This window comes from Notamacropus eugenii, chromosome 2, assembly GCF_028372415.1.
Source record: "Notamacropus eugenii isolate mMacEug1 chromosome 2, mMacEug1.pri_v2, whole genome shotgun sequence".
Taxonomy (NCBI): Eukaryota; Metazoa; Chordata; class Mammalia; order Diprotodontia; family Macropodidae; genus Notamacropus; species Notamacropus eugenii.
Window position 1 is genome coordinate 341,062,352 of NC_092873.1, and position 23,901 is coordinate 341,086,252.

Sequence of the window (23,901 nt, forward strand, 5' to 3'; positions counted from 1 at the left end):
TACTTTTTTCAGAGTGAGGTAATGCCCATTCAATGAATAGACCTCTTTAAGAAGTCAATCAAAGGATGGTCCCCTTAATTAGAAAAAAAGATAAATTCAAGCTGAGAGGGGAAGACCCTCAGGGTTGCTGTTCCAAAGAGAGTTACCATTGATATTAAGCCAGGAAGGTCTTAAATGCAACCTTGAAGTGAAGCCTGGGCAGAGACCTATTGTGCTCCCCATTCATGAGCCTCAGAGTGAGCTGGGTTGAAGGTTTTGTGAAAGAGAGACAAGAAAGAAGGAAATCTAGCCAGTAAACTCCAAGTTAACTGGGCAAGACATACATCAGGATGACTGGAGATGGCCTTTGATGCAGTGGAAGGCTGGCCTTTTCAAGCTAAGGTCTTTCCCAGGTCTCAATTTGACTAAGGTGAGGCAGAGAATGTCCTCTTTCACCTAGTTAAAAAAAAAATCAATCTGGGAGGGGAAGACCCTCTAGCCAAAACAGAAACAACTGCTATTCACATTCATTCTGAGCCATTCGGGGCTTGGCCTGGGGCCTTCTGTTGGCCAATCAAGGAGAGCCAGAGTGGACTTGCATGCCTTGACATCCTTAGAAACTCTGAAAAGAACAGTTTAGGTTGAGAGAGTAGTCAGCGGTTACTGGAGAACCCCAGGGAGACTGGAAGGATAGTGGTACTCCAACAGAAGTGGGGGTGTTCAGGGGAGGTGTGGGTCTTTGGGGGGGGGATAGACAACAATGAGATCAAATTTCATATCTGCACCAGTCCATATTAACTACTTTTTCCAACAAAAACAAAAAAGGCAAAGAGGCATGTACAGGAATGAGATCTTACCCTTGATGGCCCCAGCTGGCAGAGCTCACCTGTTGAAAGGTTTTGGGTGTGAGGATGGGTGGGGGATGGGCGGCCAGGAATTGTGCCTTCCAACTGCAGAGCATCCATGACCTGCCCAAGTTTAGGTTATAATAGCGCTCCCCGCCTCCCTCCGCTCCACCGGCCCCGCCTCCCGCTGGGATCGGCCAAGGGCGGAGCCTGGCCACGCCCCTTCCGCCGCTGGGGGCGGGGTCAACACCGCCTTCCGCTCTGGAGGAACTGCCGTGCAGAGCGGGCGCGGTAGGTGCAGAGAGCTGGGGGCCGTGGTCGCGGGGTCCCTGCAAAGCAGCTTCTCTTGTCTCCAGGTCAATCTCGAAACGACAGAGCGCGGTGACTTCCGGTGTGTGAAGCCCCGCCCTCGTCCCCCATAGTGAGATTTAAGGAAGTCGAGGCAGGATGCCTGAAACTCGGGGGATTGTTTTGGTGGCGTTACCTTGGTCCGTACGGAGGCCGTGTGTGCTGGGGAGAAGGGCCTGCTGCGGAACCCTGGCTCTGGAAGCCTGGGCCACGTTCAGTCAGTCAACCAGCATTTATTATGCGCCTACTCTGCGACGCCTTGGGCATGGCGTATGGGGGAGGGGAATATACCTATACATGACGTAATACAGAGGGGGGAACGACCCTCTGGGAGCTCACTTACATTGGGGGGTGGGGCGGTGGCGGAGGACATGTTTACGTAAATGTATACAAAACAATTAGTGTTCACCTGGGCGAGGGGAGTCAAGGAAGCAAGTGCAAGAGGGAGATACGAGGAGTGCCCGAAGGCAGGCCGGTGCAGAGCGAAGGCAGGTTAGGCGTTTATTGAGCTCGTACTGTGTGCCAGACTCAGGGATAAGCGCAGAAGGTACAGTGTAACAGAGAACGTGCAAGTTGCAACTTTGTGCAAACGATGTTCTCTGGATGAAGTGGAGATGATCCCAGAAGGGAGCGCCCAGGAAAGGCTTCTTGAAAGTGGGGTTTTAGTGTAAGGAAGTCAGGAGACAGAGATGAAGAGGAAAAAAATTACAAGCGTTGGGAACTCATCAGGAAAATGCACTGATTGAGGAGATGGAAGGTCATGTGGCCAATATCATTGGATTACAGAGTATGTGAGGGGAGAAAGGCATAGGAAGATAAAGGTAGGAAAGGGCCAGGTTGTGAAGGGATTTAAAAGCCAACCAGAGGGTTTTATATTTGATCCTGGACATGCTTTCTTGTGTTTGTCCTTTGTTTTCGAAGAGGACTATGATAATCAGAAATGATGACATGAGTTGCATTTGATATGGTGCCACTTGACTCCTCATTGACATGGTCACACCTTCCCTTTAGGAAGATGACTGGCAGCTGAGTGCAAGATGGACTAGAGTGAGGAGAGATTTGAGATAGGGATACCAACAGGCTTTCTAAATAGCCCATAGTATGAAGGGATGAGGGCCTACACCAGAGCAGAGGAGAGAAAGGGATATGTAGGAGAGATGCTCTAACACTAGAATTGATTGGACTTAACAACTGGTTGAATATGATGGGTGATAGGAGTCAAAGATAACACCTAGGTTTCAATTCTGGATAACTGATAGGATGGTGCTGCCCCCAAACAAGAATAGGGAAATTAGGAGTTCTGTTTGGGATATGCTTTGAGATGTCTCCAGCACGTCTAGTTTGAAACATCCAGTAGGCAGTTGGAGATACAAGTCAAGAATTCAGGAATGAGAGTAGGACCAGATATATGGGTCTATAGATAAGGTTTATCTGCATGTAGATGATAATTAATCCTATAAGAACAGTTGAGGTCACCAAGTGAGATTGTAGAGAGAGAAAAGGGCTCAAGGACAAAGTTTTGAGGTATACCAGCTGGGGGAATGGGATGGATGATGACCCAGAAAAGGAGATTTTGAAAAGAGGTGGTCATATAAAGAGGGAAACTGAGGGCAGGTTCATGAAAACCCAGAGAGGAGAGTGTATCCAGGAGGAAAGAGTGGCCAACACAGTTTCAGTCCCTGCAGAGAAGTAAAGAAGGGTGAGAATTGGAAAAAAAAAAAAACTATTGGATTTGACAGTTAGGAGATCACTTGACAACTTTGGAGAGAGCCTTTGCAATTGAATGACAAGGTTAGAGGCCACATTGCCAAAAGCAGAGAATGTGGAGGCCATGAGTGTTTAAAAATCAGCCTACAATGATTAATAATTGTATGACGTTGGATAAGTCACTTACCTCCATAGACTTCATCTGTAAAATAAGAGGGGGGGGAGTGTGGGCGGGGGTTGAATGACATAATTCCTAAAGTCTCTTCCAGCTCTATCATTGATCCTCTTTGTTACCTGCAGTGGCATATTGGTGGGAGCACTGAGTTGGGGCATCAGGACCCTTTTGGCCCTGGACTTCAGCTCTTTCATATGAAGTATTTGTAAACGACTTAGCACAGCTAGCACACTTAATAAACACTTGTTTCCTTCTCTCTTCCACTCTTTTTCTCCTTCCCTCTCTCCTTTCCTTCCTCACTCCCTCCCTTCTGCCCTCCCGTTTTTCTTCCCTCTTTCCTCCCTTCTTCCCTCCTTTCCTTCCTCCCTTCTATCTTCTCTCTCTTTCTCCCTCCCTTCTCTTCCTTCCTGCCTTCCTTCCTCTCTCCCTTTTTCTTTCCTCTCTCCTTCCCTTCCTTCTCTCCCTTCATTCCTTCCATCCATCCTATCTCCCTCTCTCCCTCTTTTCCTCTCTCCTTCCCTTTCTTCCTCCTTTTCTTCCTTCCACCTCCCTCCCTCCCTTTTTTATGTCCTTTCTCCTTCTCTTCTTCCTTCCCTCCCTTCCAACATCTCTCCCTGCCTCTCTCCTTTTTATCCTGCCTTTTTCCTTCACTCCTTCCTCCCTCCCTTCCTTCTTTTCTCCCTTTCTTCCTCTCCCTTCCTCCTTTCCTTCATTTTAGGGGCATGTGTCACATAGATGACTTAAATGGATGATGTTTGCTTGTCCATCTCTGAGCATTTCTGTGAACGTGCCCTTCACTGATCCAAATTGCAATCCATCCTTACCTTATCCTGTGCAATTCTTTACCTTGGTCTCTCCTACATTCTCTAGAGGGATGGAGTACAATAATATTGGAGACCTTCTAGGTCTCTGACATTAAATGGTACCAGTGTAGCACTGAAACCATACAGTTATTATCTTCCAATCGCGTACATGACTGGCCCACCACCTTCTCCTGTTATCAGTCCTGATTATAGTTTTTCAACTATTAAAGTTTTATTGATGGTTTTTGCTTTCATATCACATTGATTTCCACACATGGCCCTCGTTTTCCATACCCATCATACCTTGTGACAAGAATCTAAAAGGAAGAAATACTCAGCAAAACCATCCAATTCTACAACCATTTCTGATGGCAGTATTCTTCATCCATAATCCCTCATCTTTCAACAAAAGGAGGAAGGTGCATTTTCTCATCTTTTGTCTGGGGCCAGTATTGGTCGTTATAATTATACAACATTGTTTCATTTTATTGTTCTTTTTGCTTATATTGTTGTAGTGGTTATTTATATTAATTTCCTGTTTCTTCATCTTTGATGATTTTTACACATTTTTGTGCACCACTCATTCCTTATCATATGACATAATCTTTATACACCTCCCTCTCCATTTGCCCTTTGGGTTACATGAAGTTTTAATTTTAGTAATAATAGTAATTGATATCACTCATTGATTGATGACTGACAGTGCTTTCAGAATTGCAAATTGCTTACATACCTAATCCCATTTAAGACAACAATCTGGTGAGGTGGGATTGTGTTGGTTCATGATTTTGTCACTTGCTGGAGAAATAATGGTTTTTAAGTGAGGTTTTTCTTTTAGGGAGCAAGCTTGTGGTCATAAAACACTGAGGTTTCCAAATAGAGTTTAACTTACTTTCTTAGTCAGTTCTGGGTCCGTCTAATCTGCCATGCCTGTCTGGGGTATGTATACAGAGGGACCACAGCTGTCCATTCCACTGTGTAAGAGCCTAGGGCAGCGGCTCTCACCTTTGCCCTTTTCCTTCATGATGTTTTCTGTATTTCTTTACAGATGGTCTGCCCGTCTGACTCTGCTGCTTATTCATAAACATCTGGTAAGGTGACCAGGACACCTTGGTCATGAACCCAAAGCCTCGAGCTGTTCCAGAGGGAGGACGGCTGGAATACCTGCAGGCACTGGTCACAGAGTTCCAGGAGACAGCAAGCCAAGGTGAGAGAGGGGGGACAGTCAAACCCAGGTCCTTCGTCCTCAGCTGGCATGCTTTGCTTCCTACTCCCCCCCAAAAAAAAAACAGCTCACATGCCATTTATTATTTTAATGTTTTTGTTACAAATTAGACTTCATTGTTGTCCTTCATTCTTTAAGGGGACCAAAATAATGTCACTATGTTGGAGTCAAGATAGAATGTGTCCCACTGTGGTTGATCAAACTAATATGACCTCAGAAGGCTCTACCACAGGCAGGGCACAAATAGTCCACGTGAACATTTAGAGTGAAGATGTTTCCAAATTTGTGCATCTCATGTTTCTTTTGAGCTACTGTAGCGCAGCACATAGAATACAGGGCCTGGAGTCAGGAAGACCTGAGTTCAAATGTGGCCTCAGGCACTCATTTTGTGACCCTGAGCAAATCATTTAACCCTTTTTGCCTCAGTTTCCTCATCTTTTAAATGAGCTGGAGAAAGAAATGGCAAATCCACTCTAATATTTTTTGCCAAGAAAAGACCAAATGGAGTCATAAAGAGTCAGACACCACTGAACAACAACAAATACAAATTAGACACATACTGGCTGGAAGACCTAGCAACTCCCTAAGACTATAAAGTGTAGCACAAGTACCAAACTGTCTTGGTGGAGTAAGTTTGTCACTAGAAATTTCCTGCATTGAAATCACAGATCTGGTCCCTGTGCCTTATTCCAGAAATAAGGAGGTATATGATGTATATGAAACATCAGCAGTTCTATGTTTATTACGCAATTTCCATTCTGTCAGAAAGAAAAACAAATCTCCACTAGTGGGGCTGTCACCTTTTTAATATTTTGTTAGGGTTTTTTTTTTCTCAACCAAAACCATGTCTTTAAATTAAAAAACAGAAACAGAAAACAATAGTAACATACTTTCTGACAAATGAGTTTCTTTCATTTTATATATATATATATATTTTTTTTTTTTCATTTTATATATCCCCACTATAACACACCTAACAAGTACTCACCCAGCCTCCACTTGAAGACCTCCAAGGAGGGAGAACCTAGTACCTCCCAAGGGAGGCCTTGCCACTTTGAGGTGCCTCTCATTGTTTTTCCTGACATTGAGTCTGAACTGGTCCCTTTGCAATGTCTACCCTTTTCTCCTTGTTCTGTCCTCTCAGGTCAAACAAGATAAACCTTATTCCTCTTCATTTTAACAGCCTTTCAAATACTTGAATCATGTCTGACCCTCCATTCCCCTACCCTCCACCACCACCCCCTTTCTGCTTACTCTACCAAGTCTTCTACACCTTAAATATGTCAGGTTCCTTCAGGTGGCCATATGTCATGAACTCAGTACCTTTCAGCCTCCTGGTTGGCCTCCTCTGGTCACTCCAACTTATCAACATCCTTCTTAAAACAGGACACCCCGAACTGAATGTACTGGAACACATCTGGATTATGCCAGATAAGGTCTGACAAGGACAGAGTACAGTGACACTATCACCTCCCTGTTCTTGGGAGCTATGCCCCAATTAATGCATCCCAAGATCACATTAAGCTTTTTTTGGTTGCTGACTCAGACTTCACTTGTACTAAAACCCCCAGATCTTTTCCAGACTGCTGTCTAATTGTGCCTACCTGTACTAAAATTGACTTTTTTGGTACCCAAGTGCAAGATTCTACATTTGTATTTTTTGAATTTTGTCTTAGTAATGATTCAGCCCAATGCTCTAGCTTGTCAAGATTTCTTTTGGATCCTGACTCTGTCATCCATTGTATTAAGTATCTCTCCCACCTTAGTGTCCCTTGAAAATTTAATGAGGATATCATCTAGGATTTTTTTCCAAGTCATTGCTAAAAATGTTATTGGTACAGTCCCAAACACAGACCCTGGGGTACTCCACTCGACATCCTGCCATGGTTTCTTTGAAACATTAACACTATTCTTTGAATTTTGCTATGAAACCAGTTCTGAAATCATCTGATTTGTATTATTATCTATACGTACCTTTCCATCTTCTCCATGAAAATAATGAGATACTTTATCAAAGTCTTTGCTAAAATCTGAATGAACCATTCCTAAATTCAGCATTCTTCCTCATCTGCCAGTTTAGTAACCTTGACAAAAAGGAGATGAGGTGAGTTGAGCATGACCTGTTCTTGATGAAGCCAGTGCTGACTCTTCCTAATCATCACTTCCCTTCTAGATGTTCAACCATCTCCTTTAATGATCTGATCTAGGATTTTCCCAGCAATTGAAATCAAGCTCACTGGTCTATTTCTGTAGGCTTTGGCTTCCCTTCCTTGAAAGTGGAGACAACATTTGCCCTTCTTTCAAACCCATGGCACCTCTCATAATTTTCAGGATCTCTCAGATATCACCAACGGTGGCTCTGTGATCACATTTGTAAGTATTTTTAGCTCCTGAAATGTAGTTAGTTCATCTGGGCCAGGTGACTTTTCATCAAGAGTAGCAAGGCCCTTTTTTATTATCTCCTTAATTATCTTGGGGATCAGCTTCCTGATAGTCGATTTTGTTTTGTCATTTCCACTATAAAGATCATTCTTCTTAGCAGAAAAAAAAGAAACAAAATAATAATTAAGCAGCTCTGTGTTCTCTCTGTTGTTAGTTGTCAACATCCTGTCTACCCCAAGTGGAATCTCTGTCTCTTCTTGGATCCTTCTTTTCTTCCCAGGAGAACTGAAATGCACCTTTTTTTGTTGTGTTTAATTACCACCGATAACTTCAATGCTTCCTGAACTTTCACATTCCTGCAGAATTTTTTTACATTTTTACAGAATGTAAATGTACACGTGTAAATGTAAAATGTACATGTGCTTATATTAATTCTCTGTTACCCATCCATCTTCTATAAATTTATCTTTTAAATCTAAGTTGGTTGGTGAATTCCCTGTGTGGCCACATCAGTCTCTTCAGACAAATCCTGTTTTTCCTTCTCATTAGAATTGTTCCCCTTTTGTGTTTTCAGAATTTCATTTTTGAGCATCTCCCCTCTTCCTCCTTGGTTTCCTTCCTTTGGAGCACCTGATCCAGGGGACCTTGGGACCCTTTGAAATCCTCTTTCCCCTGATCTGGGGTAGGTGTCACACAGTACCTAGATTTTCTCTCCTCCATTGTTGTTGTTTGCCCTTCATTCTCATCAGGAAGATGCTGCCATGACTTGCAAGTGAATTGGATTTAAGTGAGGGAGGGCTGTGCGAGGTCACCAGCCTCACTTTCTCCTCCAAAGCCATCTGGGTCCAGGAGCAAGATATAGATCAGAACAACTGGAGATGACCTCTCTCCTCCATTCCAAACTTTAGGAAGCAGTGATTACTTCCTTCCAGGATTCCCATCATTTCTATCCCAACAACCAGGTTCTCTCAATTAGTGAGATTCATAGCCAGAAAAGAATTTCTCCTGATTGCTTCCTCCATCTTTGAAGGATGGAATTCAAGAAGGTTAGGAAGTTCTCAGCTGCTCTACCTTTGTCAAAGAGAGAGATTCCTTTTAGGGTCTTTTCATCGGGGTCACTTGTGCCTATGTGAATGACTAGAAGTGGGTAGTTGTCATTCATTTGGAAAAGTCTTGGCAGGGACCCTCTTGTGTTCATGTTTCAGGAAGACAGTATGCCTCTCTGTTGTTTCCTGGCCTTGAACAGTGAACCAGCCCCAGTGCCTGTAAGCAGGGAATCACCCGTTACTATGACCCTTCTCACTTTTTTTCCCGCTGTCCTTTATAGGATCCTCTCCCACCTGAGAGCTGTGTCTCTCTCCCTTCAGGAAGACTCCTTTTAAGTCCTAATGGTACAGCTCTTCTTTTCCTATTTAATACTCTTCCATTTTCCATTATCCTTACATGGATGTCCAGGGTGTCAAGAATGTACGTCATGTTATATGCCTTCTTTTATCATTGGAGTCTTCTGTTTCCTTTAGGAGCCCTTCATTCTTCCTGACAACCTTGAGTCTAGAGAAGTATCCTTCTAGTGCCATCACCTTCTCCTCTTGGGAGTAGATCAGTCTATGCTTGATATTCAGAAAACAGTACCACAACTGTGGCAGAAAAACAAATGTTGCACGCTTGAGTGTGCATGTCGCTACACAGGTCACCCCATTCTTCATATTGGTTAAGATTTTCAGCCTCATTCTTTTGAACATTTGAGTGTTGACATCTCAGCTCTAAGAACCTGGTTGGAACTTTTTTATAGCCATTCATCACCTCTTAATAAGGTTGACATTTTCTTTCCTGAGAAAAAGTGCCTGATTCTTCTCTTCCTCCTCTTCTGTCTCAATGGACAGTTCTCCTCATCTACTCTGGAGCCTGATGTTTCCTTTCCATTACAGAAGCCAAGGAACAGGTCCTGGCCAATCTAGCAAACTTTGCCTATGACCCCAACAACTACCAGTATCTCCGGGAGCTACAAGTGTTGGACTTATTCCTTGATGTACTGAGCGAGGACAGCGATACCTTAGTGGAATTTGCTATCGGTAAAGGGGCTGTGGGATTGGGTGGTGGATGAACTAACCTTGTGTTGTAATCTTGTACCTTCTCTCCTCCTCCCTCCCTGTTTTGGAAGAGCTTTGGGGTCTTCTCTGTCCAGACTGTTGGACTGGAATAATTTGTTAGTGATGATAATGCATCATGTGTTGGAGATGCATCATCTACTTGTGATAGCCATGCATTAACTCTCTCTGCAGCCTATTGTGGGGATAGTAATTACCCAGTCTGTAATAAAAACCACTGAAGCAGAGCTCTGAACCAAAGGCATTTTATTAAAGGGTCCATGGTCCCCCTCTAATGAGTGGACCCCAGACCTTCCTTCCTTGGTAAACAAGTAGTTACATTAAAGTTTGAGGTCCATTATAAAGGCCTACTTTAAAAATCTGTCTTATCTAATTATCCCTATGTGATTTATGTAAAACATCAAACTGATTAGTACTGATTGGAATAGAGGTGGGGTCCACATTAATTATTTCTCACTCTCTGCAGGATGAGATTTGTTGACTTCATTTTCCTCACCTGTGGGACACGGGCATAATAGTACCTGTTGCTTATCTTAGAAAGATAGCATGAGAATAAAATAATAAGATCAAGCAAGGAACATTGTGATATAATGAAGAAAAAGCTGACCTGGAAGTCACAAAACCTGAGTTCAAATCCTGCCTTTGACACATACAGCTGTGTGAGCATGGGCGAGTAGCTTAATGTATCTTAGGCATCTCTCAGGGACTCTAAGTTATAGATGGTCTGCTGACCTGTATCTATGGAGGGATTTTCCACACAAGGAAATTTCTCTAAATAATAAAATTATAGTATATTCATTAATTTTACTAAACTACTTTCTTCTTTTTCTTCCTTTTTTTAATTCTTTGTTTCAAGAGATGGCTGTCCAGGGAGAGGAGGGGAAAGAAACATAACAAAAGCTGTCAATAAAATTTTTAAAAAACCTATAGGTCTAGACAAAAAAAGGAAGAGTGGAAAGCACTTTAAAAAAATAAAATTACTATTCAATAAAAGTGCCATAGAAATGCTCAGTGTTAATTAATATTAATTTGTGTTTATGCAGCACTCTTCACATTTCCAGAGCACTTCAGTGCTTTCCCAACAGCTCTGTTATTACCCCCTTTTTATTGAGTGTCAGAGAGGATAACTTGCCCACAGTCACATCTGCTTCCTAATGACTTTCCTGAGCATGAGTATCATGTTTTGCACAGAGCATAAGAGTTTGTAGTGAAAATTTTTAAAACACTCACCCCCACCCCCATATTAACAGTTTACAACAGCACAGCCAAAACATATACTATAGCCTGGGAATCTAGCATATGGCCCCACCAAGGTGCCCATCAGCAAGTATTTATTATCCAACTGCCATGTGCTAAGTCCAATGGCAAGACAAAGGTCAAGATGACTGCGAGGAAGGAAGGACAATGAATGAAGCAAGCCCTGCTCATATAAGCTTCTTTTCTGAGAAAGAGAAGAAGTAGAGGGAGGGCACTAGCCATTGAGGGGATCAGAGAAAGACTTCATAGAGAAGGTCGGACTTGAGCTGCCTCTTGAAGGAAGACAAGGATTCCAGGAGATGGAGATGAGGGGGGCCATTCAATGCCTTTGGGGAACCTGCAAAGGCCTGAAGTTGGGGGGTGTTGGGAACGTTATATGTGAAGAACAGAAAGTTGGCCATCTGGCTTCACTGGAGAGTGTACTAGGATTCTTTAAAAAAGTATCAAAGCAGTTGCCACTTATAAGGAAGCCAAAGGGTGTTATAAGCACAATAGATAATGGGACACAGAGAGATAAGCTGTTACTTCAGTGGTACAGATTAAAGTGCCTAAGGGCCACAGGAATCCCTCCAAAGGCAGCCAGGTAGCACAGTAGAAGACCTGAGTTCAAATGTAGCCCCAGACACTTACTACCTGTGTGACCTTTGGCAAGTCTGCCTTGGTGTCCTCAGCTGTAAAATGGGGATAATAATAGCAGCTATTCCATGGGGTTGTTGTGAAGATTAAATGAGGTAATATTTTTAAAGTATTTAGCACAGTGCCTGGCACATAGTTGGTTCTTAGTAAATGCATATTCTCCTTCATTATTCTCTACATTCCATTAAGCAAGTTGTAATGCTAAGATGTGCAGGGAAGGTGGCACAGTAAAGAGATTGTTGGACTTGGAAGTCAGGTAGACCTGAGTTCAAATTCCACCTCAGATACATGCTAACTGTGCGAACCTGGGCAATTCATTTAATCTTGATGGGCTGAAAAAAAAAATGGAAAGGGAGGGGGAAAGGAATACAATAGGAAGGTCAGTTTATTTAGTTTTCTTTTGGAAATGACTGATATAGAAATTTGTTTTGTTTAATGATACATATTTGTAATAGGGGCATTGTTTTTCTTTTGCTCTCCATTTGGGATGAGGAGAGTAGTGGACAGAAGAAAGGGAAGATCTTTGCTGATTGAAAAAAAATTTAATTTAAAAAAATCACTCTGATTCAAGCTTGCTAGCATGCCACAAGGTAGCAGTTAGTGACAGCATCAGCAGATGGCTGGTTAGGCCCGAGCTCCTCTATACTAGCTGCTTCACCACTCTGTAGGTCTGTGTGTCCCAGTACAGAGGACAGCCCCTGTGTGATTTAGCAGATGGGAGCTGAGAGTTTCCGTGGATGAAGTGCATTATCCTCCAGCTTCTTGGTGATGAGCCTCTCCTTTGTGAATTTGGAGTGGGCTGGCACAGCCTTTCAGGATTCTTGGGTTGCTTCCATGCCATAAGGCGGAAGGTCTCCTTCACCCCACATATCCAGTCAGTTGCCAAATCTTGCTGTTTACCAATTCTGTAACACACCATACTCAGATACTTTCTTTCTATTCTCTCCACTACCCCCCAGTGGCCACTAGGTGGCACCATGGTGCATGGAGCACCAGACCAGAGGTCGGAAAGTTGTTGAGTCCTTTCAGTCCTGACCCTGTCTCTGTGACCCCCTTTGGGGTTTTTTTGGCAGAGATACAGGAGTTGTTTGCTGCTTCCTTCTCCAGCTCATTTTACAGATGAGGAGCAGAGGCAAACAGGGTTAAGGGGCTAGGCCAGATTTGAACTCAGGAAGAGGAGTCTTTCTGACTCCATCCACTATGCCACCTAGCTGCTCAGTCAGGACCCTGGGCTTAATTTAACCCTATTTGCCTCAGCGTTCTTGTCTGTAAAATGAGTTGGAGAAGGAAATGGTAAACCACTCCAGTATCTTTGCTAAGAAAACCCCACATGGGGTCATGAAGAGTCAGACATGACTGAAAAATGAATGAACAACAACAAAGCATACCCTTTCCCACTGCAGACTGCAACCCCTCCACATGACATAGTAGATGGTCTTTGAAAGTTGCTATGACTGAAAAATTCACTGTTGGCCCCAAGGCCGTGGGATATAAAATATTTTTAAATGTTCTGGTTTTGTGTAGTTGACTCATTTGTGTATGGATAAAAATTTCAGAGGGGCAGCCTACCTTCTAAAAATTGACTTGGACTACAGAGAAGTCTTAATCCATGATAGGCTGCCTTGTGTCTCCAGACAATAAATAGAGTACTTTCCCTCTGTAATTGTGAAGATCAAATTAAATGATGTCTTGCCAAGCATTTTTCAAACCCTAAAGCACAGTATGAAGATGCACTTTCATTTAGGACACATCTTTAATAGCAATAGGGCAGCTTGATGGAGGAGTCCCGAGTTCAAATCCCACTTCAGACATTTGCTACCTCTGTGACCTGAGCACATCACTTCACCTTTATGTGCCTCAATTTCCTCACCTGTAAAACGGGGGTAATAACAGAACCTACTACCTCACAGGGTTGTTGTGAGAATAAAATGAATTATGTGTAAAATGCTTTGCAAACCTTAAAGCACTATGTAATTGCTAGCTATTACTATTACTATTTCTTCAGCATTAATAACAATTCCTAACTGGCCCATGCCAGCTAACTAGCTATGGAAGAACATAGCCATAGGAGCAGCTGCCATACCAGCTCATAGGGCCTAACATATAGGCTGAACAGCCACCGGTAAAGTCAAGTGATTGTGCAACAGGCAGAACAGTTAAATGAGTGTAGGAATATTTTGATCTCCCATGGAATCTCCCATGTGTCTGGATAAGTTATAGAGTGTGCTTAGATTGGAGGCTTTCCCCAAAATTGTTTTGTGACTTTCCCTTTTGGAGCATCTGTGAATAGATGATCAGTCATGTCTGACTCTTCATGACCCCATTTAGCATTTTCTTAGCAAAAATACTGTAGTGGTTTGCCATTTCCTTCTCTAGCTTATTTTACAGATGGGGAAACTGAGGCACACAGGGTGAAGGGGCTCGCCCAAGGTCACACAGCTGTTGTTGTTTGTCCTTAATTCTCAAAGAGAACAGATGACCATCACAGGGGTGATGTCTTGACTTAAGTGTCTGAAGCCAAATTTGAACTCAGAAAGATGAGTCTTCCTGACTCCAGGCCTAGCACTCTATTATTCTGGGCCACCTGAAATAGATAAGGGTGAGTTATTTCTGCAAACCATGTGCTGTCCGGGAATAGTTTCTTTCTTGGAGCCGCCAGCAGGTGGCGCTGCTAACATGCCTGACAGCTGTGAGGGGCTCACTGAGCATAGAATGAAGTCATTCTTTCAGTGGTGCCCAGTCTCTGGGCTGGAGGGAGTAACATAGCTTAGCTTTGGCACGAGGGCCTTTTGGACCTATGTGTGTAAAGTCTTAATAGATTTCATTAGGGCCTTACAGTAAGTAAGCAGGGTGCCATCAGTCAGTCTTGGGTCATATAATTGGCTCCCCATTAAAACTGATGAGGAATAAGTCCAGCTCTCCTGTTTGTGGTAAATTTTAGGGATAAACTATGTGGCCGTTAAATTTTGGTTCCAGCACAAATATAAAGTGTCCTATTTTTCACTTAAATTCCATTTTGTAATTCTACCATCCTTGTAGTGGGGATACAAAATATAATTCCTGCCCCAGAGCACTTCATGTGGGGGAAACAGCATATACACACATAGGTAAAGGCAAAAAAGTGTGCAAAACAAATACAAAGAGATTTCTGCAGGGAGGTGTTTGAAGATGAAAAAGACAGAAGTACAGTGGACTAGATTTTCATTTAAGGCAGGGATTCTTGACCTGGAGTCTATGAACTTTTAAAAACATATATATTTTGATACTATTTGCTAAAAAATATATATTTTTTGATAGCTATATTTCAATATAATGGGTTTCCTTTGTAATCCTACATATTTTATGTATTTTAAAATATTCTGAGAAGGGGCCCACAGGTTTCAAACCAGACTAATTGTTGAAGGGGCCCATGACCGAAAAAAGGTTATGAATCTATTGTGGTTATGAATCTACTGTACCTCTTTTCTATTTTGTAAAACATTCATAGGGAATATTGTCTTTGTTTGAAGATGTTTTATCACTTAGATCCAGAACCCATCAACTGTTAATTTCTCAAATTCCTAAAGAACTTTTTATGTTGTATATTTTTATGTTATTTTTCATAGATTTTTTTTTTAATCTTAGATTTATAGCTTAAAAAAGTACTCCAAGGATGATATAGCTTGTAGGTTCCCTTAACTATTTTTGTGTCGTAGTCTCCTTTGGTAGTCTGTTAAAATCTATGGATCCCTTCTCGGAATGTTTTTAAACACAGAAGATAAAATATGTGGCAGCTAGGTGGCACAGCGGATAGAGTACTGGGCCTGGAGTCCAACTGCAGACACTTACTTGCTGTGTGACCCTGGTGAGTCACTTAACTGTTTACCTATTTCTTCATCTGTGTGTGTATTCGTCCTTTGTTGCCAAAGAAGACCAAAGCCATCAGAGAAATGATGACATGGCTTGCTTCTCCTCCAGAGCCATCTGAATCCAGTGACCAGATAGATATTCATCAGGATGACTGGAGATAACCCAGGATGAGGCAGTTGGGGTTAAGTGACTTGTCCAAGGTCACACAGTGAGTGTCAGGCATCTGAGATGAGATTTGAACTCAGGTCCTCCTGACTCCTGCACTGGTGCTCTATCCACTGCACTACCTAGCTGCCCCTCCTCATCTGTAAAATGAGCTGGAAAAGGATATGGCAAACCACTCCAGTATCTTTGCCACAAAAACCACAGCATTGGGGAGATTGCACAACTGTGCTAAGTAATGGGGCTACCAAGAAAGGCAAAAGACAGTCCTTACCCTCAAAGAGTTCCTAGTCTAATATATTTCTTAAAACAGTATACCTGGTTTTTCCTTTAGCTATCATTTAGTCATCCTACTAATTGAAACGACACTTTACATGTTAGCCTTATTTCCTCCCCTGTACTGTACCCAAACTGGGTAACTTGCTATTCAGATCAGGCTTTTAAATCTTATTTTTACAGGAAACCTTTCCCAATCCCTCTTAATTCTAGTGCCTTTTCTCTGTTGATTATTTCCTTTTTATCCTGTACATAGCTCATTTATACATAGTAGCATGTTGTCTCCTGTCGGTTGAAATTCAGGTAAACTGAGAGACAAGGTTCTGAGCATAATCAATTTAGTATTAGGCTAGCAGTGACCAATAAATTGGATCACTGACGTCTCTCAGTGACCAAAGACCCTGAGTGAAGACTGACAGGGTCTTTTATAACCATTAGCAAGATAACGGAGCAAAAACCCCAGTGCCAGAAGTGTGTCTTCTTTTGATTGGCCTGACATGACATCATCACAATCCCCATTGGTAGACATTTTAATGAGGGAGTAGGTTAAGCGTCATCTCAGGTCCTCCCCATTATTTCCTTGTTCCGAGATGGGAGCGACCATCAAGTGACAGGATTAGTCTGCAGATGGGGGTGGGGTTTGCCCCGGCTGGCTCGGCTTCTATGGAATCAGTTTGAATTCCAGTTGTGGGGGCTGGGGGGTGAGGAGGTGAGTAACTGGGCAGTGGGTGAGCCTACAAAGATAGACAGTACTAAATAGAATCGAGTCCTGAGTACCAGATAAACGTGACCGTTAGGAAAGTTTCTCCGTTGCAGGTGGAGGGTAGAGTTACCAAGGTAAGGACTTTGGGCCTATGGGCCCAGCTGTAAGAACAACAAAAAGAAATTTCCTCTCAATTTTGTGTCAAAAAAATTGTCTTAAAAACAGGATTAAAATCGATTTTCAACTGTACTCTCTCCCATTACACTGTGAGCTCCTTGAAGACTGTCTGGGACTGCCTTTTGCCTTTCTTTGTTTCCCCAGGGGATAGCACACTGCCTAGGCACTTCGTAAATGCTTACTGCTTTATTGAGGTAGGTGCCATTATTATCCCCATTTTACATTTGAGAAAACCAAGTCAGGTCAAGTGATGTGCCCAGGATAGAAGAGCTACTACATCTCTGAGGCTAGGTTTGAATTCAGATTTTCCCAGACTTCCAGGTCAAGCACTCTCTTTATTGAAATAGACCTGCCCTTCTAAGCTTCAATTTTTTTTAACTTGTAAAATAGAGATAATAGTATTTGAACTACCTACCACACAGGATTCTTATGTAGGCCATGCCTGACTCAGGTTCAGGATTGTGGTTCAGGGTTGAAACAAAAGAAGTCACTCACAGAGCATCTGATAGTTTGTTTTTTAATAAGTTTACTTAACCATTACATGGAAAGGATATTCAGCACTGATTCACTTAGGTGTAGCTTCCTGGTCTCCACTTTGGCTCTGTTATGTGTGAAGCCTGAGAGTGGAGCTCCTGACTCTTCTTAGGCTAGCTTCTGTATTCAGGTTACCAGAAAGGGAGCTCAGTGGTCCAACTCCATGGACAAATTAAGTCCCAAGGACAGTTGCAATACTTTGTGAGGTAACACATACCCTAGTATGTGCGGGGAGTAGATGTTTCTCCTTTGACAAAAATGCTTTGTAAACCAAGCTTTATGTCAGTGTGAGCTATTATTATGACCCCTGTGTTCCAGTTTTAAGATCAGATAAGCTTTTCTCTTTTTATGCCTCAGAAAATTTTGGTTTTTTGTTTGTCATATAAGAACCACCCATGTTCTATAGTTTAGAACCAGAGAATAGAATCTTGCCTCCTCGAGGAGCTCTCCAAGGTCCCTGCCAGTTCCAAATTCTTAAACCTTAAAGGTCACCTCGTCCTCCTCATTCATTCTGTGTTTAAGAGAGCTTGGAGTTCATCCTTTCAGCTGTTCAGTACCATTGTAGCTACAAATGCTTTTCAACTGCAAAAGATCAGCTTAGGTGAATTTTTTTTTTTAATGACACAAATTCACTTCTCAATTTTCCAAAACTTTTTGCTAAATTGTCCTTTTCCTAGCCTTTTCTGTTGATTATCTTCTCATTTGGAATGAACACATTTCCTGCTTTGCTATTCTTTTGCTATATGGCTGTCTTTTTTCCCACCAATTTTAATTATTGATTAACTACTTACTAAAAAAGATTTAGAGGAATAGAAAACAGCCCCTGAACTTAGAACCTTGTTGACCTGTCTTGTTTCACTGGCTCCAGAGCTCTGATTTCAGAAGATGATAGCTGGGATTGATGAGGCTACTTTCCTCTTGGTGTGTGGAAGAAAAATTAATAATCGACTCTGTTTGTTATAGGCATAAATCTGCCAGAAAGTTTTTATTCATTGTATATTAATCTAAATTTAAGCATTAATCTGTTAGAGAGAGATGTGCAAAGGGGCACAGTCCCCTCATGCCTTTGGTCATATCTCTGACATAAGACATCTTGAAGTTAACATTTATAGGAACTTGAATAAGGAGAACGTCATAATACAATTATACAGCTCAGTTAACTTCATCTAACAGTAGCATAGCCACTCTATCCAAAGGATCATTTTCCTAATTCACTTCATTCTTCTTTGACCACTCCCCTCAAGGGCTTTCTCACAGCTGGTCACAAAGAACCTGAAGTAATTCAAGGGACCTCTTAATCCTTCAGGAAATATTGAAAGAGGGTTCTGCCATTAGATGGATCATTAAATAGGAGAGAGCAATGATCTTAATTAGACCTAGGTGTTTCTCATTCTAAAACTGGCTTCCACCTTTATGCCAGTTTCCAGGACCTTAGGTTTATTTCTTATCCTTTTACATACTTTCCTAAGAGAAAAGGTTAGATCTAAGAGAAAGAATTTTTAGTGCAAAGCATTTTCTAAGAGGTTTGATTCAGTATTGATAAAGTTTTCTTCAGGTCTAGAAAGAATTTTAGACTGGAGAAGTATTTATTTCTTAATGTTTTCATTTGAACTACAAGTATTTTCCATGTTTCCACAGTATATGGTGCTGCAGTAATATCTGCTAATAATAGTGCTGTAGGCCAATGAGGGACACAATTTCAGGATGGGCATTGGTTTAGTGACCATAGGTGTTAACCAAGAGACTCCAGTTAGTAATGAGGTTTCAGTGTGAAATGTGATTCCAAAGATTGCAGGAGGCCAAGACAAAGTGAAATTTTCTTTGTTAGGCAGTGTCTGAGGCCCCTGGAGAGTTCTTTCATGATTTACATTGTAGAGTTGTGGCCTTTGGAATGAGAAACTGTGCTAGATTTGAGGGTTTGGGTGCCACAGGGGAGATGGGACAGGAAGTGTTGAGAAAAGGAGCAAGAGAAGTGATTAAGTAAAAGAGCTGAGTGCCAGGCATTCAAGAAAGAAGAAATAGAAGCAACTTTGATGGTAGCAGGAGGTAAATGCCACACTTAAAGGAATTTTGGCAGTTCGAGGATAACATCTGGAGGAAAGCAGAAGAAAGCACAGTCTGTGGCATTAAGAGCACTGGAACACCTGGCATTACAAAGACATGAGTTCAAATCCAGCCTTGGATACTTGTCAGTCAGTGAACACTTATTGAGTGCCTACTATGTACCAGGCACTATGGGCATTGTGCTATGAACCAGGAATACAAAGAGAGATAAAAGACAGACCCTGTCTTCAGACAACCTACAAACAACTGTCTTTTTTGTTCTTGTTGAGTCCTATCTGACTCTTCATGACCCCATTTGGGGTTTTCTTGGGCAGATCCTGAAGGGCTTGCCATTTCCTTCTCCCAGCTCATTTTCTTTTACAGATGAGGAAACTGAAGGAATCAGGGTTTAAGTGACTTACCCAGGGTCACACAGTTAGCAAATATCTGAGGCAAGATTTGAGCTCAGGTCTTCCTGACTGCAAGTCTGGTGGTGCTGTATCCACTACCTGCCTAATAACTATGTACAAACCAAGTATATAAGTTAAATAGGATTTTATCAGAGAAAGGGTACTAGAATTAAGAAGAATTTAAAAAGGCTTCCTGTAAAAAGTAGAATCTTCACTGAGATTTGAAGGAAATGAGGAGTCAGAGATGAGGAGGGAGAACATTCCTTGCATGAGTGACAGCCATCAGAAATGCCCAGAATGAAGAGACACAGTGTCTTGTTTGAGGAACAGCAAAAAAGCCAGTGTCAATGGATCACAGTAGTAGCCATGTGACCCTGAGCAAATCCCTTCTTTTCTGTTTGCCTCAATTTCCTTATCTGTAAACAGAGAATAACTATAGTACCTGTCTCCTAGGGTTGTTACTGGGATTGGATGAGATAATATTTGTAAAACATTTTTCAAACCTTAAAGCCCTGCATACATAAATGCTAGCCATTTATTAATTTGGGGGGGTAGTCAGTTTGTTGCCTATAGGCTTGTTATCCTCTCTTAAGTGTTTGTGGAGGGAAGTGGTACTATGTACAAAAAGAATTGGATTGAGGAAAGCGAGGCTCTAAAAACTGAAGGGACTTGGCAAAGGTTCCTCAACATATGTGTGGTAGAGCCAGAATTCTAATCCAGGTCTCTGAATCCTGTTCTTTTTTTCCAGTGCTCTCTTGAAACCAGTCCTGCGATTCTGACAGTGATGAGAAGGCCAGAAGTAGAGATATTTAAGGACAGTTCAAAAATAGCAAAGAGTATTGTTTGGTATGTAAAACTTGTGGTATGTGAAGGGAAATAGAGATGAGGTTAGTGGGGGCCAAATAGTAGAGGGCCTTGGAGGGTCAAGTTCAGAAGCTTTCACTGTATTTATTTGGCAGTGAGGAAGGAAGCCATTGAAGGGTTTTGAGTAGCTGGGGGTGAAAAGGTGGGTTATATGATGTTGGAATTGGCTCAAGTTCAATGCATTGTTAGTTTAGGATCCATGTTGGGGTAAAATAAGGTGCTCACAGACCACTGAACAACTAACAAAAGGCAGCTTACTTTGCCCTAACAGAATTTGTGCTATGCAACTCTAAGCAGCTGAGAATTTTTGTGCCCTTAGATGAAACTTGGGTGTCTCTACCTCCATCCAGGGGCCCTCTGGGTCCAAAGAGCCATCCATGCAAAAAGGGAAAGTTATATCAGCAATATGGGGAGTAAATCAGGTCCAGACTGGGGCAGCTTTGTCTCCTTTTGGTAAAAGCTAATCCTTTTGTGCCAGGAAGGAAGGAGGAGGGGTGGACTCAATGTTGTGAAGAACTCCCAACAGATATTAGTCCTGTCATACATGATCATAGCTGTTCTAGGAAGACTTACAGCAGTGACAAGTGGAAAATTTTGGAATGAAAAGAGATGATAGGTTTATCACCTCTGTTCTACAAATGAGACAGAAAACAGGAACTTAGTGGGTACTCCAAGACAAGCTGGATTGGAGACAGGAAGAGAAGGCAGACGCTGGTGGGTGAAGCAGTATGATGTCACACTCAGCTGTTTTTGAGGCTGGGTGTAGCTAAATGGATGGGGTTGAGGAGAGGACAAGGATTCAGGCGCCAGCCACGCCTGGGCCTAAACTCTAATTAGGTTGTGATCAGGACCCAGAAAATGTGGACATCATTGTGCTTCTCTCTTTCCTTTTTCCTATGAATTCCTAATAAAAGTTCCATTTGGTAAACTATTTTTTTCAAGGGAACCGAAGGAAAGGCACTGTTTTTTCTCATACTCGTGTTAAATATGGATATTTACACATCACTTGTTAGGGAAGAGGATGGTTATGAACTGAACCTACTCCAGAGCAAAGAAAGAGCCAGAAAATAGAAATCCCAGGAGAGATAAAGTCAAAACCAGTGACAAAAGTTATTCTTTCCTGCCTTGCTTATCTTGTAACAGAATCCTTTCCTAGGGGGTCCAGTCCTGAGGTTCAGAATTAGAAGGGACTCTGCTTTTAGATTGGGTCCTTCTACCTCCATCCATGGGCCCCTTGGACTCCAGGAGTCATCCATCCAAAAGTGGCATAGGCTGCCCTGGAAGGTAGTGGGTTTACCCTCGTTGGATTTTTTCAAGCAGAAACTGAATTTTCCAAAAAGAGATATCTAAAATGACAGAATCCCCATAGTCCCTAGAAGTAGCTCATCACCTTTATTGGATATGCTGTGATGGAGATTCCTTTTTGGATAGGGGTTGGGCAGCTAGGTGGAGCAGTGGACAGAGTACCAGGCCTGGAGTGGAGAAGACTCATCTTCCTGAGTTCAAATGTAGTCTTAGACACTTACTAGCTGTGGGGCTCTAGGCAAGTCACTTCACCCTGTTTGCCTGCTTCCTCATTTGTAATGAGCTGGAGAAGGAAATGGCAAACCATTCCAGTATCTCTGACAAGCAAACCTCAAATGGGGTCATGATGAGTCAGACATGACTGAAAACAAACTCTCTGCTGGACTAGAATGCCACAGAGGCTTCTTCCAACTCACAAAGTCTATGAACAAATCTTAAAACTGCACACGTGTCTTCCTCCCCTTTTTCCCCATCTCTCCTCTCCTGCTCATCCCCCCAAAGGATTATGGTCCAAGGCTAACAAGATGCTTGACTTGTTTTATTCTGTAGGTGGCCTCTGCAATCTGTGCCTGGATAAAGTCAACAAAGAGTATATCCTGCAGATGGGAGGCATCAAACCCATCATCAACTGCCTGTCTAGCTCCAATGAGGAGACAGTCATGTCAGCAGTCACAACACTCATGTACCTGAGCACATCCCAGTCCATCCAGGAACTCACGGCCCTGCCAGTAGTGGAGTGCATGCTACGCTTCTCCCTCTCTGCAAATAAGAGACTTAGCAATCTGGCTACCATCTTCCTGGAAGACTACTGCTCCCCTAGTCAGGTGAAGGAAGCCCAGAATCTGAGTGCACACACTGCTGTGGGCATCCCACTCCCCAAAGACTGATACTGTACCAGGGAGGTGGTGTCCATCCTCAGGAACCCTGGCTTGTCAGCCTGGCTCTGCACATTTGGTGAAGAGGCTTGTGAGAAGGGCAGGATGAGTAAGGGAAGCTGACTCTGGGGAAAGACTGATTTAAGCTGGACTAGAGAGAAGAAAGATCACAAGTCTCTGCAGGAGAAAAAGGTCCCATCTAACAATAAGGCAGTTTGGGGGTTAGGAAGGGGAGGCCTTGGAAAAGGAATCTCAGGACAGACAAGACATGCTACCACCAGCAGGGACAGGGCCATTGTCTGGCAACAGATAGTAGCCAACAGATAGTAGAAAGGTTTTGTACCTTTCAAGCTGGGGGGTTTGGCCGGTAATATATAGGTTCCCTTAAAATCTGCAAATATTAACTAGAAAGCACTGAAGCAAATGCTGTACACCATCAAAAACAGTTTTGTTCCTCTAGTTAAATAGGAATGATAATGTATAAAAGAAAGAGGACCAACTAGGACCTGAATTCTAGTGCTGGCTCTACTTGATTACCAGCCATGTGAGCTTTGTTAAACAAGGCATTTAACATCCCTGAGCCTTAATTTTCCCATCTACAAAATGGGTATAATTGTCACTGTGAGAATCGAATAAGATTGTGTCCAAGAGCAACAGCATGTAGGGATGATCAGTAATCATATCAGTGGTTTATGCCTCCAACCACCTTCTTTCTTTAGGCTCTGCCCCTTCAGCCTGACGTAAAATCATCCTCATTAAAAGCTCCACCCCTTAGGAATGGGTAAATCTCAAGCTTACATGGGCACCAAAGACAGACAGGGAAGAAGGCTGCTAAGCACAGTTTACACATAACAAGACCATTCTCTGGAATGGATTGCTACATGTTTGCATACCTGTGCTTGTTTGTGGGGAGAGTTGAGGTCATGGGTGGCTGTATATTTCTGCCTCTCCTTTAAATAAAAATTTTATTCTTATTGATGCTTTTTGGTTTTGTTTTTCAGTTGTGTCTTACTCTGTGACTCCCATGTGGGGTTTTCTTGGCACAGCTACTGGAATGGTTTGCATTTCCTTCTCCAGCTCATTTTATAGATGAGGAAGCTGAGGCAAACAAGGTTAGGTGACTTGCCCAGAGTCACACAGCTAGGGAGCATCTGAGCCCAGATTTGAACTCCAGAAGATGAGTCCGCCTGACTTCAGGGCCAGGCCTCTATCCACTGCACCAACAGAGTAAAGATAGC

General features: G+C 42.5%; 1 protein-coding gene across 6 annotated transcripts; it reads left to right on the forward strand.

The window, feature by feature from the left end:
* Window positions 1-1,027: 1,027 nt before the first annotated feature.
* Window positions 1,028-23,637, forward strand: ARMC7 (armadillo repeat containing 7). 6 transcript variants are annotated; one of them, XR_011975086.1, is made up of 5 exons: window positions 1,028-1,115; window positions 4,906-5,064; window positions 9,393-9,536; window positions 20,368-20,465; window positions 22,338-23,637. XR_011975086.1 is itself a non-coding variant. In XM_072645641.1 (4 exons), the coding sequence occupies exons 2-4, from the start codon at window positions 4,974-4,976 to the stop codon at window positions 22,673-22,675; spliced, it is 573 nt and encodes a 190-aa protein (XP_072501742.1). In that variant the 5' UTR covers window positions 1,028-1,115; window positions 4,906-4,973; the 3' UTR covers window positions 22,676-23,637. The 6 variants fall into 6 exon arrangements, 4 of the variants coding, with proteins under 4 accessions (XP_072501742.1, XP_072501741.1, XP_072501744.1 ...); XR_011975085.1 differs by having other exon boundaries at window positions 1,052-1,215; XM_072645641.1 differs by lacking the exon at window positions 20,368-20,465.
* Window positions 23,638-23,901: the final 264 nt, after the last annotated feature.

What these genes read in the sequence shown, in the direction of transcription:
- ARMC7 (XM_072645641.1), top strand. Translation starts at nt 4,974, where the DNA reads ATGAACCCAAAGCCTCGAGCTGTTCCAGAGGGAGGACGGCTGGAATAC. An exon ending in CCAGGAGACAGCAAGCCAAG is followed by an intron (nt 5,065 to 9,392) that starts GTGAGAGAGGGG and finishes TTTCCATTACAG; the next exon opens with AAGCCAAGGAACAGGTCCTG. An exon ending in CTTAGTGGAATTTGCTATCG is followed by an intron (nt 9,537 to 22,337) that starts GTAAAGGGGCTG and finishes TTTATTCTGTAG; the next exon opens with GTGGCCTCTGCAATCTGTGC.